This window comes from Priapulus caudatus, unplaced genomic scaffold, assembly GCF_000485595.1.
Source record: "Priapulus caudatus unplaced genomic scaffold, Priapulus_caudatus-5.0.1 Scaffold1159, whole genome shotgun sequence".
In the NCBI taxonomy this organism is placed as follows: Eukaryota; Metazoa; Priapulida; class Priapulimorpha; order Priapulimorphida; family Priapulidae; genus Priapulus; species Priapulus caudatus.
In genome coordinates, this window is record NW_014578220.1 from 40,350 (window position 1) to 53,860 (window position 13,511).

Sequence of the window (13,511 nt, forward strand, 5' to 3'; positions counted from 1 at the left end):
CCCCCCCCCCATTTTTGAACAAACACATACATAGAAGTGAATGGCCTTTTCGGTCTGTGCCCCCCTTTTTTTTATCAAAACTGGACTCGGACTCGGTCTCGGACTCGGACTCGGGTGGTGTGGACTCGGACTCGGGTGGCGCGGACTCGGACTCGGACTCGGACTCGGACTCGGACTCGGGGGGTGCGGACTCGGACTCGGACTCGGACTCGGACTCGGACTCGGGGGGTGCGGACTCGGACTCGGTCTCGGACTCGGGGGGTGCGGACTCGACTACAACACTGGTACATGTACATATATGTACAAGCGTACATGTACGTGTATGTATATGCAAGCCTGCGTGTACATGTACATGTGTGCAAGCATACATGTACATGTACATATGTGCAAGCATACATGTACATGTACATATTATGTGCAAGCATACATGTACATGTACATATGTGCAAGCGTACATGTACGCGTACATATGTGCAAGAGTACATGTACGCGTACATATGTGCAAGCGTAAATGTACGCGTACATATGTGCACATACAAACGTGAGTGGATCAGTAATTTAGCTATGGTACGAGCTTGCGTACATGTACATGTCGTACGTGCAAGCATAAATGTACATGTACATATGTGCATGCGTACATGTATATGTACATATGTGCATACCTGACATGCACACGCGAGTGAGTGGATCGGTAATTTTGCTATGGCAGTAGCTTGCCAGTACGTGTCACACGCACGACAGAGAGACGTGCGTGACACTCTCGTATGCTGTTGACACTCGTATGCTGTTGACAGGACACGCCAGGATTCATTGTCAACCGTCTTCTAGTGCCCTACCTCGGTGAGGCCGTACACATGGCAGAGAGAGGTGAGTCTCTGTTCAGGGTTTCACACCAGAGATGAGGAGGAGGGGAGGGAGTGGAGGGAGGGAGTGGTGGAGGAGGTGAAGGAAGAGGAGGAGGAGGGGGAGAAGGAGGAGAAGGAGGGGGATTAGGAGGTGGACAAGTAGGAGAAAAATTAATAAATAAATTATAAATAATAATAAATTAATAAGTTAATAAAATAAGCGTTACGTTTTCCCGCCCGTAGGTGACGCCACCATTGCGGACATCGACATGGCGATGAAACATGGCGCGGCGTACCCGATGGGACCGTTTGAGTTGGCGGACTTTGTCGGATTGGACGTCGTCAAATTCATCCTCGACGGTAATTCATCAACCTTTATACAATTTTTTGGTACTTTATTTTCCGCGACGATTTCAAACCTACTTTGCTGGTAGAGTAACTGGGAGAGTAACGCTGGAATTCGCAACCTTTATGTTACCTTTCCGCGACTGAGCGACAAATTTCTTATTAAAATTTCAAAAAAATTCTTGAGATGCCAGCAAGCGGCTGCGGTTCGTCCAAACTCTCTCTCTCGCGCGCGCGACCCTCGCGGCGGCGCCGGCGACCTCTCAGCGATGCTCTCTTGTTTTTTCCTGTTGTCACGCGCACAGGCTGGAACGAGAAGTTTCCGGACGTGGAGCTGTTTAGGACTAGTCCGCTGCTGGACAGGCTGGTCAGCGAGGGCAAACTCGGACGCAAGACGGGAGAGGGCTTCTACAAATACGACAAGTAGACGACCCGGGTTTTACCCGCGGCCGGCATCCGGGAGACGACCCGGGTTTTACCCGCGGCCGAGAGACGACCCGGGTTTTACCCGCGGCCGAGAGACGACCCGGGTTTTACTCACGGCCGAGAGACGACCCGGGTTTTACCTGCGGCCAGCGGCCGAGAGAAGACCCGGGTTTTACCCACGGCCGTCGGCCGAGAGACGACCCGGGTTTTACCCGCGGCCGTCGGCCGAGAGACGACCCGAGTTATACCCGCGGCCGAGAGACGACCCGGGTTTTACCCGCGGCCGGCGTCCGCGGCGACGCCGTGGTAATGCCACCGCCGGGGAAAACACGCAGACGACGCCGACGGCGGTGGATGAAACAAGAGGGGCTCTGCCGGGGGATTTTTCGGAGGTGGGGTTTTTTGTATGATTTTACGGTGAGAGGGACATGGGAGGGCGTCCGGAATTGGAGAAGGGGGCACCCACCGCGTACGACTTGTGTGCGTGCGAGTTTTCGTAGTTAGTACAGAGAACGGTAAACGTTGATTAAGAGTTATCGATTAGCTTAGAGGAGATGATTGTTGGGCAAAGCGGTCGCACGGACGTCGCTTTTGTGATTTCACGGTCGGTGGTGACATAGCTGACGTTGAAGGAAATATCTCTATGTCTAGCGTCAACCTTTGTTGTTCCAATCTTTATTGTTCCAATGACATTAACTTTATGCTTTCATTATTCTGATGACTTTGGCATTGTTTCAATGACATTCATATAGTTCTGATGACATTGGCATTGTTTCAAGGACGTTCACATTATTCTGGTGACATTTACATTGTTTCGATGATATTCACGTTATTCCGGTGACATTGACATTGTTTCGATGACATTCACATTGTTTATATGACGTTCTTATTGTTTCGATGACACTCACGTTATTCCAGTGACAGTCGCATTGTTTCGATGACATTCGCATCGTTTCGGACGGTTCCGATTCGTCACTCTTGATTTGTATAACATCGTATATCTGCATTTGTCTAGCGCCTCTAGACACTCTAGAGCCTCGCGTGCGTGCTGTCCATGGCAGATGTGTTCATGCTCAGGCTGTGTACTATACATGTCTGTCGCCAAAGCTCTGTCCACCAATAAAAATGCCTGCGCGTACCTCGCGTGCAACTACTACTCAATCAGATCAATGCTTACAGATCTCGTTCATCCGCATTACATCTGTGTTCTGTGTCGTCGCTCGTTCGTAGTATTTGATCTCGCGACGCGTGTCGGGTGTAATTCTATCTTGCCATCGCAAACACACAGCGATTTCCCGCTCTCTCCGCCCCGGCTCTCTGATATATACGCCAACCGCCGCATGCACTCGTCTCTAACATACACTTAACTCTCTCTCTACACATGATTTCTAACGTACACTTACCCTATATCTAACCATTCTACTACATCAGGGACACCCACCAACGTTAACTACATGCATCTACCATTATAATAACCTTATCTACCCATCAGGTACACATACACACCAACGTTGACTGCACACATCTACTATATCTACCCATCAGGTACACGCACACGCGCACGCGCACGCACACACACACACACACACACACACACACACACACACACCAACTCAACGATGACTGTACACACATTTACCGTACAATCTAACACACTATACATACATCAATCAAACATCTACACATACACACTAACCCTATCTACCCATCAGGGGGGACACACACCAACGTTGACTATACAGCTCTACCGCACACTAACCCCTATCTACCATCTCTATAATGCAGTAATCTTCTCTGCTGCCCGTGTCTTCTATAATGTGCTGACCATAATTTAGCATGTCTGTGAAGCACACTCATATCCTATAATGTCGATTTCTACGCTGCATTAAGCGTACCCATCCATTCCCGACATACGATTACCTCTGCTTCCCATGATCTGTATAACGTACACTAACCTTATATCTACTCATCAGGGACGTAAGCCATAACTATAGAGATATTCTATATCTGCATTTACCATAGTTGAGTACACTTATGTAACGTACACTGACCCTATATCTACACATCAGGTGCACACACCTTAAATATATCATAAGAGAGCTCTACTCTATACACTTCATATACCAACGTTGACTACACACACATCTACCGTGCACCTTACCTTCTCTGCTGTTAAGCTCTGCCAGCTTCCTCTCCTGTTTCCATTCTTCATATGGCTTTCTTTCTCCGCCTGGCTTCCTTTCTTCTCGCTGGAGAATTATTATTTCCTTCCATCAAATATTTACGGTGCTTCGTTTCTTCCTATCGCTTTCCTCTCTTCCCCCTCTCCCCCTCCTCCTCCCCCTATCCCCTTCCTCCTCCCCGAATTCTCCCCGAATTCTCGCGTCATCTTTGTCACAATGCTCTACTTTCTTGAGGCTGAGTAGTTTGTGAAGTCGTTTTTTGCAGCTCTTTATCCTTCTCCTCTAACCCTCTTCCTCTCCCCTTCTCTCTTTCATTTCTTCAATTCTCTCCCTCTCGCCTTTTCTCTCTCTCTCTCTCTCTCTCTCTCTCTCTCTCTCTCTCTCTCTCCCCTCCCTCGCTCCTCCTCTTTCCTCCCTCTCCCCCTCTCCCCCTCTCCCGCCCACCTCTCTCTCTCTTTCTATATATATATATATATATATCCCCTCTCTCTCCCTCTCTCCTTATTTATCTCTCTCTTCCATTTCTATCTCCCCCCTCTACCCCTCTCTCCCTCTCCCTCTCCCTCTTTCTCTTTCTCAATCACGGAGACGATGAAGCGACAAACCGCATAGCTAATGACACGGCTACACGCCACGGCTGCTTGACATGCTAACCTGGGAATTACGCCTAGCTTTGACTAGCCTTGCATGTCCGGCCGCAAAGAAAATTCGACATCAATAAATAATGTCATTATCTGCGTTTATTTTATTCAAATCTAAATCTACAATACCGAGTGCATTAAAAATGCATTTAATTATTTTAATTCCGTAAGCAATGCCGCAAAGCCGACGCCGATGACGAGGTTACCACACCTTTGCCGTGTTCGCGTTCTCGCATACCGAAATATTGTTTTTCAACAAATCCTTCCTCGCGAAATTCGCATGTATATCGAACGCCGACTGGATTTTCGTCGTTTTTTACGAACAGATGGCGCCACGCGCAGCAAAATCCCGCGTAACTTCATCCATCGATCGGCTGTCCATATATGGTAGCGCAAAAGAGACCGCCATTTCAAAGGCGCCGCCGTGTAGCCGGCTTGAAGCCCATCCCCGATTACTAAGCGCTATTTGTTTTCCGGCATCTGGTCTACCCTCGGCAACTGCCGTATAGCTGAAGGACGTGTGATATCTCATTAGTGGGATTTAGAGAGAGGAGCGAACACGAGTGTGGTCGTCTTCTCTCTCTCTCTCTAGCTTGTTATGAACGAGGAGGGGCATTTCTGCTAGCGATAACCTGCTGTAGCGACCGGCTAATTATACGACTAAGCAGCATTACCAAACACCGCCGTGTTGCACTCAAACCTCCCGTAGTCGGCAACATCAAAGTAGAAATTCTCGAATAGTCTCAGAAAACTGTAAGTATTGTGCGCGTGTGTGCGTGCGCGCGTGTGCGTGCGTGCGTGCGCGTCGGTTTTTATTCAAAGGGATAATGAAGGCGTTTGGAAGACACTCTGCCCCCGAGCGGACAAAAAACATGGTTTGTTGAAAATTGCTTTTGGTTAATGAGGATTGTAATTGTAATTACGATTTTCACATCCCCGCGTTTTCAATTCGAGGGGATTTCATCTGGATTCGGAGTAGGAACAGCACGGTAGGCGAGGAGGAGGGGAGGAGGGGAGGAAGGGGGAGAGAAAAATTCGGCGGTCGAAACTGCGGCCTGCTTATTTATTAATGGCCCAGTCCCCGTTCAATTATTCACGGGTTCGCGTGTTATTTTTTTTATTTCGTCATATTCATTAATTGCCAGCGGCTACGGCTATAACGTTACCGCCGCCACCGCCGCCGCCGCCACCCCCCAGCGGCGGCGGAGTTAACACACACACGACCGCCCCTCTCTTACACGTCCACCGGCTGCCGAACAAGTCAGCCTTGCTAATGTCACGGTTACGTGTGTACGCACAGCGCAGCAGCAGCAGCAGCGCAGGCCGAGAGAGAGCGAGAGCGAGAAGCTGTAATTATCTATCCGGTCGCAAGCTTGGAAGCTTGATTGACAGCCGCTCGAAAGCCTCTGTCACTCACGCGCACGCTGAGCTTTGTGCTCGCGCTTCCAAACTCGACCGCCACGCGGCGCTGCGGCGCGCCACTGCCACCCGATTGGTCGCTAGAGCCGCCGGAGGTGACGTCACGATTCGGCAAGCATTGAGGGAAGATTGCCCGATGTCTGTGTGTGTAGTTCGCGTCTGCACTTTGAACGGAGAGATTTGCAAAGGCCTCCGCTGCAGTAGACGATGCCGCATGTTAATGGTAGCGGCGGGGACGACTTAGCGTCGTCCGACGAAGTGAAAGTGTATAAAGACGAGGGCGAAGAGGAGAAGCGATCGTCGGAAAACCTCACCGAGGAGAAGTCAAGCCTGGTCACAGAGACCGAGGTCGGTACAGCGCGCTCAGTACGAGTTTGTTTTGTTGTCAAAATTCTCGATTGGTAGGCAAGGCGTGCGTGCGTCTGTGCGTGCGTGCGTGTGTATGTGTGCGTGTGCTCACACGTCGTCTGCACGTTTGTGTTGCAGGATAAATCGACGGAACGGCGGGAAGATGATGGCCGCAGACGCGTGGAGAACGGTAAGTGTGAGTGACGGAGCGGCCGGTGCCGATTCCACAGTCACGGGGGCGAGCGAGCGAGCTGGTAGCAGGCAGTATGCTCGCAAACGTACGGGCAGGGCTCTGATCAGGGGCTACACGCCGGCGGTGCCTTTGATACATTGTGGGGGCTGACAGGCGGCACTGGTACGGCCAGCTTTTGAAACGTCGGCGTGAAATTACTGTAAACAGTCAACGAAGGCACTCCAGATTTGATCTTTTGGATGATTGATGGGCGCAGTGCGGTGCAGTGCAGAAACTCGCATGGGGGCAACCCTGGCAGTGAAAACCTTTTGACTCGCACGCTCGTTTGCGGGAGAGTTGTTGTTGTCGGTGCCTCCTTACATCTTTGCTACGTAGAGGAGGAATGGGAAGGGGGAGGAGGAGCTGATGTTAGGGGCCGGTGCACTACACTTTCCCTGTTCCTCAGCTCGGCTCTCTCGCCGGCCTGAGGCAAATCCATGCCGCGAAACGAGCCCGACATATGCCGTCTCGCTCCCTCGGCCGTCGCATCTGTCACGGAACAATCCGCGAAAACAATATTGATGCTGATGGGTTAAACGCTTATGTTTACATCGCCGAGGCCAGAGTTCCTAATTAAAATAATCACGCGCGGGGTTTGGTGACATCTCGGGGTGGCAGCGACGATGGATGCATGAGCTGCCTTATTAGCGATTGAGCGCTGTCACCGGGATGACGGAAGATGCTTAAGATATAAGATATGTCTTGTACTCACTAATATTGAAAGTGATAAATAAAACTTATAATAACAGTTTTATTTATTGCTTTCAATATTACTAAGTACAAAAATTTTAACAAAGCGATTAATGCAGCGAAGGGATGACGAAAAAGATGCTTGCAGGAGGAAGCGAAGTATCGAAGTATCTAAGTAACGGGGGGTGGGGGGCGAAGTAGAGCCTAGGATCGGCTGCATACGATCTCTCACACCCCTCGAGTGTCGCACGATTCGTCGTATCTGTGTAATCTACGCGCGATTCCTGTCGACCGTACAATCAACTCGCGAAATTACGCCGATGCACGAGAGAAAGAAACGCCGACCGAATAAAAAAAAAACACCCCCTTCCTCCTCCTTCTCGACGCGAAATCATAATTACGGTAATTTTAACTGCGAGCTATTAACTCTTCCTCCTCGCTCAGAATAATCTTCCCTCTGCGCGTTTCCTCGGAGTCGCTCCGAGAAAATCGACGGAGCGATCGAGATTCGACGACGGGACGGGTTTCGCGAGCGCGGGGAGCGATCCCGGATTCTTCCCAGGGAAGACCCGCCGGCGACTCCGAGGTCTGACCGCTGTCGTGCCGCTACCAAGGGGCGCCGGTCGCGCGGGCGGCGGTTGGGACCGCGGGCATTGTGCAGCGATGACGGCGGAGGCGGCAAAGTAGGTCAGCGGCTAAGTTCGGCCAAAGTTCTCTCCCGCCCCGTGCGCCCGGCGCGAGTGCACTGCGACGACAAACGCTCGCTCTATCATCGCGGAACCTGTTGACTCCCCGACCTCCTGCCTCTCCCTCGCGTGCGCGCCAGGACGGGGACGGGAGAGGAGGGATGGTAGTAGTCGTCATCGCCGCGGGAGATATCGCCGCGGCGACGGCGATTATTACGTGGGGCGCTAACGTGCGCGGCGCATTGTTTGGGACGGGGGGGGGGGCGAAACACAAGTGGCGCGAATTGTCACTGTCGTTCGGCGTCTAGTGAAAGGAAAACGGTGTTTATTGGGTTATATGCATTTTATTTCAAGTCTTTGTAAATGAGTGGGTTTTGCGAGTGATACGTGCATGTACACACATATATATATATATATATATATACTAGGTTACGTTATATTATAGTTATATTTATAATATATATTATTATATTATAATGTGTGTATTTAATTAATATATATATATATATATATATATATATATATGTATATATATATATATATGTAATAGATAGATATATATATATATACAACATATATATACAGGGGTAGAAATTAACTTTTGAACAAGTGAATCCAACCCTGCCCTCAAAAAGAGGGAGTCCGCAGCAAAATGAGGAATTCCAGTCTGAAGTTCAAAATTAAAGATATTACAATAACGCATACATGTGCTTATTTTGAAGATTCATGCGGTTGCACGTACATCTGCCAAATTTTCTTTTTGAGTATGGCAGAATTTTCAGGGAGTCACACGGACTCCTGGCTGCATATGTCAAATCAGGGAGTTTGGCAGTAAATCAGGGAGTATTTGACTCCAGACTAATGTTAATTTCGCACCGTGTATATATTATTTGTTTAGATGTCTAGACGAGTTAAAAATATGGATAAATTAATCAGTAATATATATATATATATATATAAATATTTATATATTTATATTATATATATATACGTGTATATAAATTCCTATGTTTATAATGGTTTGTTAGGTGCATGAGATGCATGCCGTCGTCACGGCCATGCATAGTTGTACGGCAGGTAGGCAGACAGACAGGTGAGAGACACGCGATGCTGGAAAATGTTGTTCTTCATCATCCGCAGCATTCGCCGAGCGACTCGTCCTCTGCACGTATCCATGTGTCTGCACGCATACCTGTGTCTGCACATCTACCTGTATATATGTATACCTGTGTCTGCACATCTACCTGTATATATGTGTACCTGTGTCCGCATGGCTACCTGTGTCCGCACATCTACCTGTATATATGTATACCTGTGTCTGCACTCTGCACATCTACCTGTATATATGTATACCTGTGTCCGCATGGCTACCTGTATATATGTATACCTGTGTCCGCATGGCTACCTGTATATATGTGTACCTGTGTCTGCACATCTACCTGTATATATGTATACCTGTGTCCCGCATGTCTACGCTGTTATATATGCATACCTGTGTCTGCACATCTACCTGTATATATGTATACCTGTGTCCGCATGTCTACCTGTATATATGTGTACCTGTGTCTGCACATCTACCTGTATATATGTATACCTGTGTCCGCATGGCTACCTGTATATATGTATACCTGTGTCCGCCGAATGTCTACCTGTTATAATGTGTACCTGTGTCCGCACATCTACCTGTATATATGTGTACCTGTGTCCGCACATCTACCTGTATATATGTGTACCTGTGTCCGCACATCTACCTGTATATATGTGTACCTGTGTCCGCACATATACCTGTATATATGTGTACCCTGTGTCCGCACATACCCTGTATATATGTATACCTGTGTCTGCACATCTACCTGTATATATGGTACCTGTGCTCCGCACATCTACCTGTATAAATGTGTACCTGTGTCCGCACATATACCTGTGTCCGCATGGCTACCTGTATATATGTGTATCCGTAATTACGTATGTCCGCCATTCTACCTGTATATATGTTACCGTGTCCGCACATCTACCTGTATATAGTGTACCTGTGTCTGCACATCTACCTGTATATATGTGTCCCCTGTGCTCCGCACATCTACCTGTATATATGTTACTGTATCCGCACATATACCTGTATATATGTATACCTGTGTCCGCACATCTACCTGTATATATGTGTACATGTGTCCGCACATCTACCTGTATATATGTGTACCTGCAGTGTGTCCGCACATATCCTTGTATATATATGTACCTGTTTCCGCATGTCTACCTGTATATATATATGTGTACTTGTGTCCGCACATATACCTGTATATATGTGTACCTGTGTCCGCACATCTACCTGTATATATGCATACCTGTGTCCGCATGTCTACCTGTATATATGTGTACCTGTGTCCGCATGTCTACCTGTATATATGTATACCTGTGGTCTACCTCTGTATATGTATACCTGTGCGTACCTGCCGTTATGTAAAATTAGTGCGTTATAGTCATGAATATTGATCACGCAGGTTTCCCTCGCGCGCTCTGTGTTTTCGCCGCGATCGTATGCGTCGCAGCGATTATCCGCCGTCGCCCGTGCGTCGCTGCAGCAGTGGCGTGCTCTACGCAGGCGAGCGTTTGATGTGGGGTATGGATGTCCGCGCGCACGTCCTCCTCCTCCTCAGTCCGACTACTATTCCTATTCGGATTTCAACATAAAATATAATAGTAGTACTATTATATTTAATGTATCGGATTGAAATCTCTGATAGGATGTGCGCGCGGACGTCTTTCGCCAAGCTAATTAGGCGCGAGAGAGAGAGAGAGAGAGCGGGTGTTTTCCGTCGCCACGACGACGACGACGACTCGCATATCTTCTTATGTTTCCTGGCGAGAGAGAGAGAAGAGAGAGGAGAGAGAGAGAGAGAGAGAGAGAGGAGAGAGAGAGAGAGAGAGAGAGAGAGAGAGAGCAGAGGAGAAGAAAGAGAAAGAGAGAGCGAGCAGAGAGAAAGAAAGAGAAAGAGAGAGATAGATTAATAGATAGACAGAGCGAGAGAGAGAGAGCAGAGAGAGAGAGAGAGAGAGAGACGAGAGAGGAGCGGCGAGAGAGAGAGTGAGAGAGGAGAGAGCAGAAAGAAAGACGAGGTATTAGACAAGAAGAAAGGGAGAGAAGAGCAGAGAGAGAGAGAGAGAGAGAGAGAGAGAGAGAGAGAAGAGAGAGAGAGAAGAAAGAAAGAGAGAGAGAGAGACACACAGAGAGAGTAAGATAAAGAAAGAGAGAGAGAGAGAGAGGAGAGAGAGAGAGAGAGAGGGAGAGAAGAGAGAGAGAAAGAGAGAGAAGAGAAAGAAAGAAAGAGAGAAAGAAGAGAGAGAGAGAGAGAGAGAGAGAGAAGAGAGAAGCGAGAGAGAGAGAGAGAGAGAGAGAGAGAGAGAGAGAGAGAGAGAGAGAGAGAGAGAGCGGGAGATAGAAGGATAGAGAAAAATAAAATACCTGCGCTTGGAAAGCACGGAGCACCACTTCGCACTACGTACGCGTATGCGCTCTTCCAGCCTCTAATTTCTAAACCTATAATTTATCAATGATTTTTGGTTTTAATGGCATGTAGGTTTTAACTGCGGTTGTAATGGCATGTAGGAGGCAGACGGTGATTAAGTCGTCTGTTTATTGGCTGTGTAAAGTCGTGATAAATCTCAGGTAGTCCTGGCATCGGGAGTCCGTACTCGCAGGATCGAGTGTGTACTCACATTTTAGTAAACAAAGAGTGTGCATTGTTCGCTTTCGTACGCTTGGTTATTTTATAGTAGAACCAACACACACGATTTCCACATATGAAACTTTTTTTTTGCGAAGCGTGTTATTTGCCAAACACGACCGTGAATGCAAAACGTCGTATATTTAAAAAATGGAAAGTGTATAAGTGCGATCTTGCGAGTTTTGATTACATGAAGATTTTTTAATTTGGGCATAACTACGCTTTGCGCCCAGTTGTGAAAGCTGAACTTGAGTTTTTCAAACTTAAATTCGTTTTATAAATGCTTCCTTTGTGAATAATATAAATTATATTTGACATCGTTATTTTCCATTAAAATTATAGCTGTAGAATTTTTTTATGATCGTATAAAAAATATTTAAATTAACAAATTATAATGAATCCATTTATATGTGTCTGGAAAAAAGAATAGGTATAAATTTTCTGTTTGAATTGAGAAGTAAATGCCATATATAATGAATAAAGAAAGAAAGAAAGAAAATCTGTGTTAACTTGATAATTAATATTTTCATGTCTGCGCTCAGCTATCCAAAATTACATCTTCATTATAATATTACTGCAATTGTTAATAGTACGGGGGATGATTAAATTGAACCTAAGCTTGGATGAGCAATCTGTTAATTACACCAGTTAAGTATTTAAAAAAATTACGTTACGCATGTACTTTTATATAAATTTCCAAAGTGCCTATAGATTCGAATTATTGTCTGTTGGAAATTTCCTAAGCAAAATAAATCGTCCACATATACATAAATGTAACGTAACTTTAACTTATTTAACCTGAGTAGTTTGTAGGTGGGGATAGAAATTTATAATGAAAATATATTGGCAAGATGTACCAATCCAGTGCATCTTAATAATGATTCTTATATTCAAATATTCTTATTTAAAAATATATTCCTATTTGTGAGTGTAGTGCCTCTGGTATATATATTGAGTAAATTAAATTTTTTCATATAATATTACCTAATATGATATTGATATATTTTAAATATAATATACTATAATATAAATAATATAATATAAAATAATATAATATAATATAAAATACTGTAATATAATATAAAATACTATAATATAATATAATATATATCTTTAGTATATCGTATACGATATATATGCGTGCAGGGTGCGAAATTAACGGGAGTTCGGAGTCAAATACTCCCTGATTTACTGTCGGACTCCCTGATTTGCCATATGCAGGAGTCCGTGTGACTCCCAGAAAATTCTGCCATACTAACTAGTTCATTCCAGCGCACGGCCTCATGGAATTACCGTATTTTTCCCAGCAAATGTCCAAAGAAAATTTGGCAGACGTAAAAATAAGCACATTTCTTATTTTCTTCAAAATAAGCACATGCGTTATTGGTAATATCTTTAATTTTGAACTTCAGACTGCGGACTCCCTCATTTTGCTGCGGACTCCTTCTTTTTGAGGGCAGGGAGTCCGTTGGACTCCCTTGTTCAAAAGTTAATTTCTACGCCTGTGCGTGTATGCATCTACGCATATATATATATATATATATATATATATATTATATATATATTTGTAAGAGGTATGTTCTGCTTATGATTGCTTAAAAAGAAGATGAGAGCAATGTATCATATTATAATTCGTGTTCGTGTATGCTAACATTTCTGAAGGATGATATTATAATATAGATATCAGTCTTGTCGTTGGCCACCCACCACTACCAGCACTAATGAACGACGATGTATTTTCTACTACTAGTATTACCGTACAACTACTAGTATTTAACCTTGGAGTAATCATTCTGACTGATTGATCAGAATGATTACTCCAAGGTATTACTGGTACCCGTTATGGAACCTGTGCGTGCGTGTGTTTGTGTGTGTGCGCGCGAATGCGTGTGTGTGTGTGTGTGTGTGTGCGTGTTCGTGCGTGTGTGTGTGTGCGCGTGTGTGTGCGTGTGCGTGTGTGCGCGCGTGTGT

General features: G+C 46.0%; 2 protein-coding genes across 2 annotated transcripts in view; both read left to right on the forward strand.

Annotated features, from left to right (window-relative positions):
* Positions 1-2,780, forward strand: part of LOC106815619 (hydroxyacyl-coenzyme A dehydrogenase, mitochondrial-like) — a 19,155-nt gene extending 16,375 nt beyond the window's left edge. The window contains exons 5-7 of the mRNA XM_014820104.1: positions 795-867; positions 1,089-1,205; positions 1,496-2,780. Of these exons, the coding sequence (XP_014675590.1) occupies positions 795-867; positions 1,089-1,205; positions 1,496-1,617 (312 nt within the window). The 3' untranslated portion in view covers positions 1,618-2,780. The remainder of the gene's footprint in view (positions 1-794; positions 868-1,088; positions 1,206-1,495) is intronic.
* Positions 2,781-5,977: 3,197 nt separating this feature from the next.
* The window catches only part of LOC106815618 (protein pangolin, isoforms A/H/I/S-like), a gene marked incomplete at its 3' end in the record, with an annotated part of 27,847 nt that continues 20,313 nt past the window's right edge, over positions 5,978-13,511 (forward strand). The window contains 2 exon segments of the mRNA XM_014820103.1: positions 5,978-6,207; positions 6,346-6,397. Coding sequence (XP_014675589.1) covers positions 6,067-6,207; positions 6,346-6,397 — 193 coding nt within the window.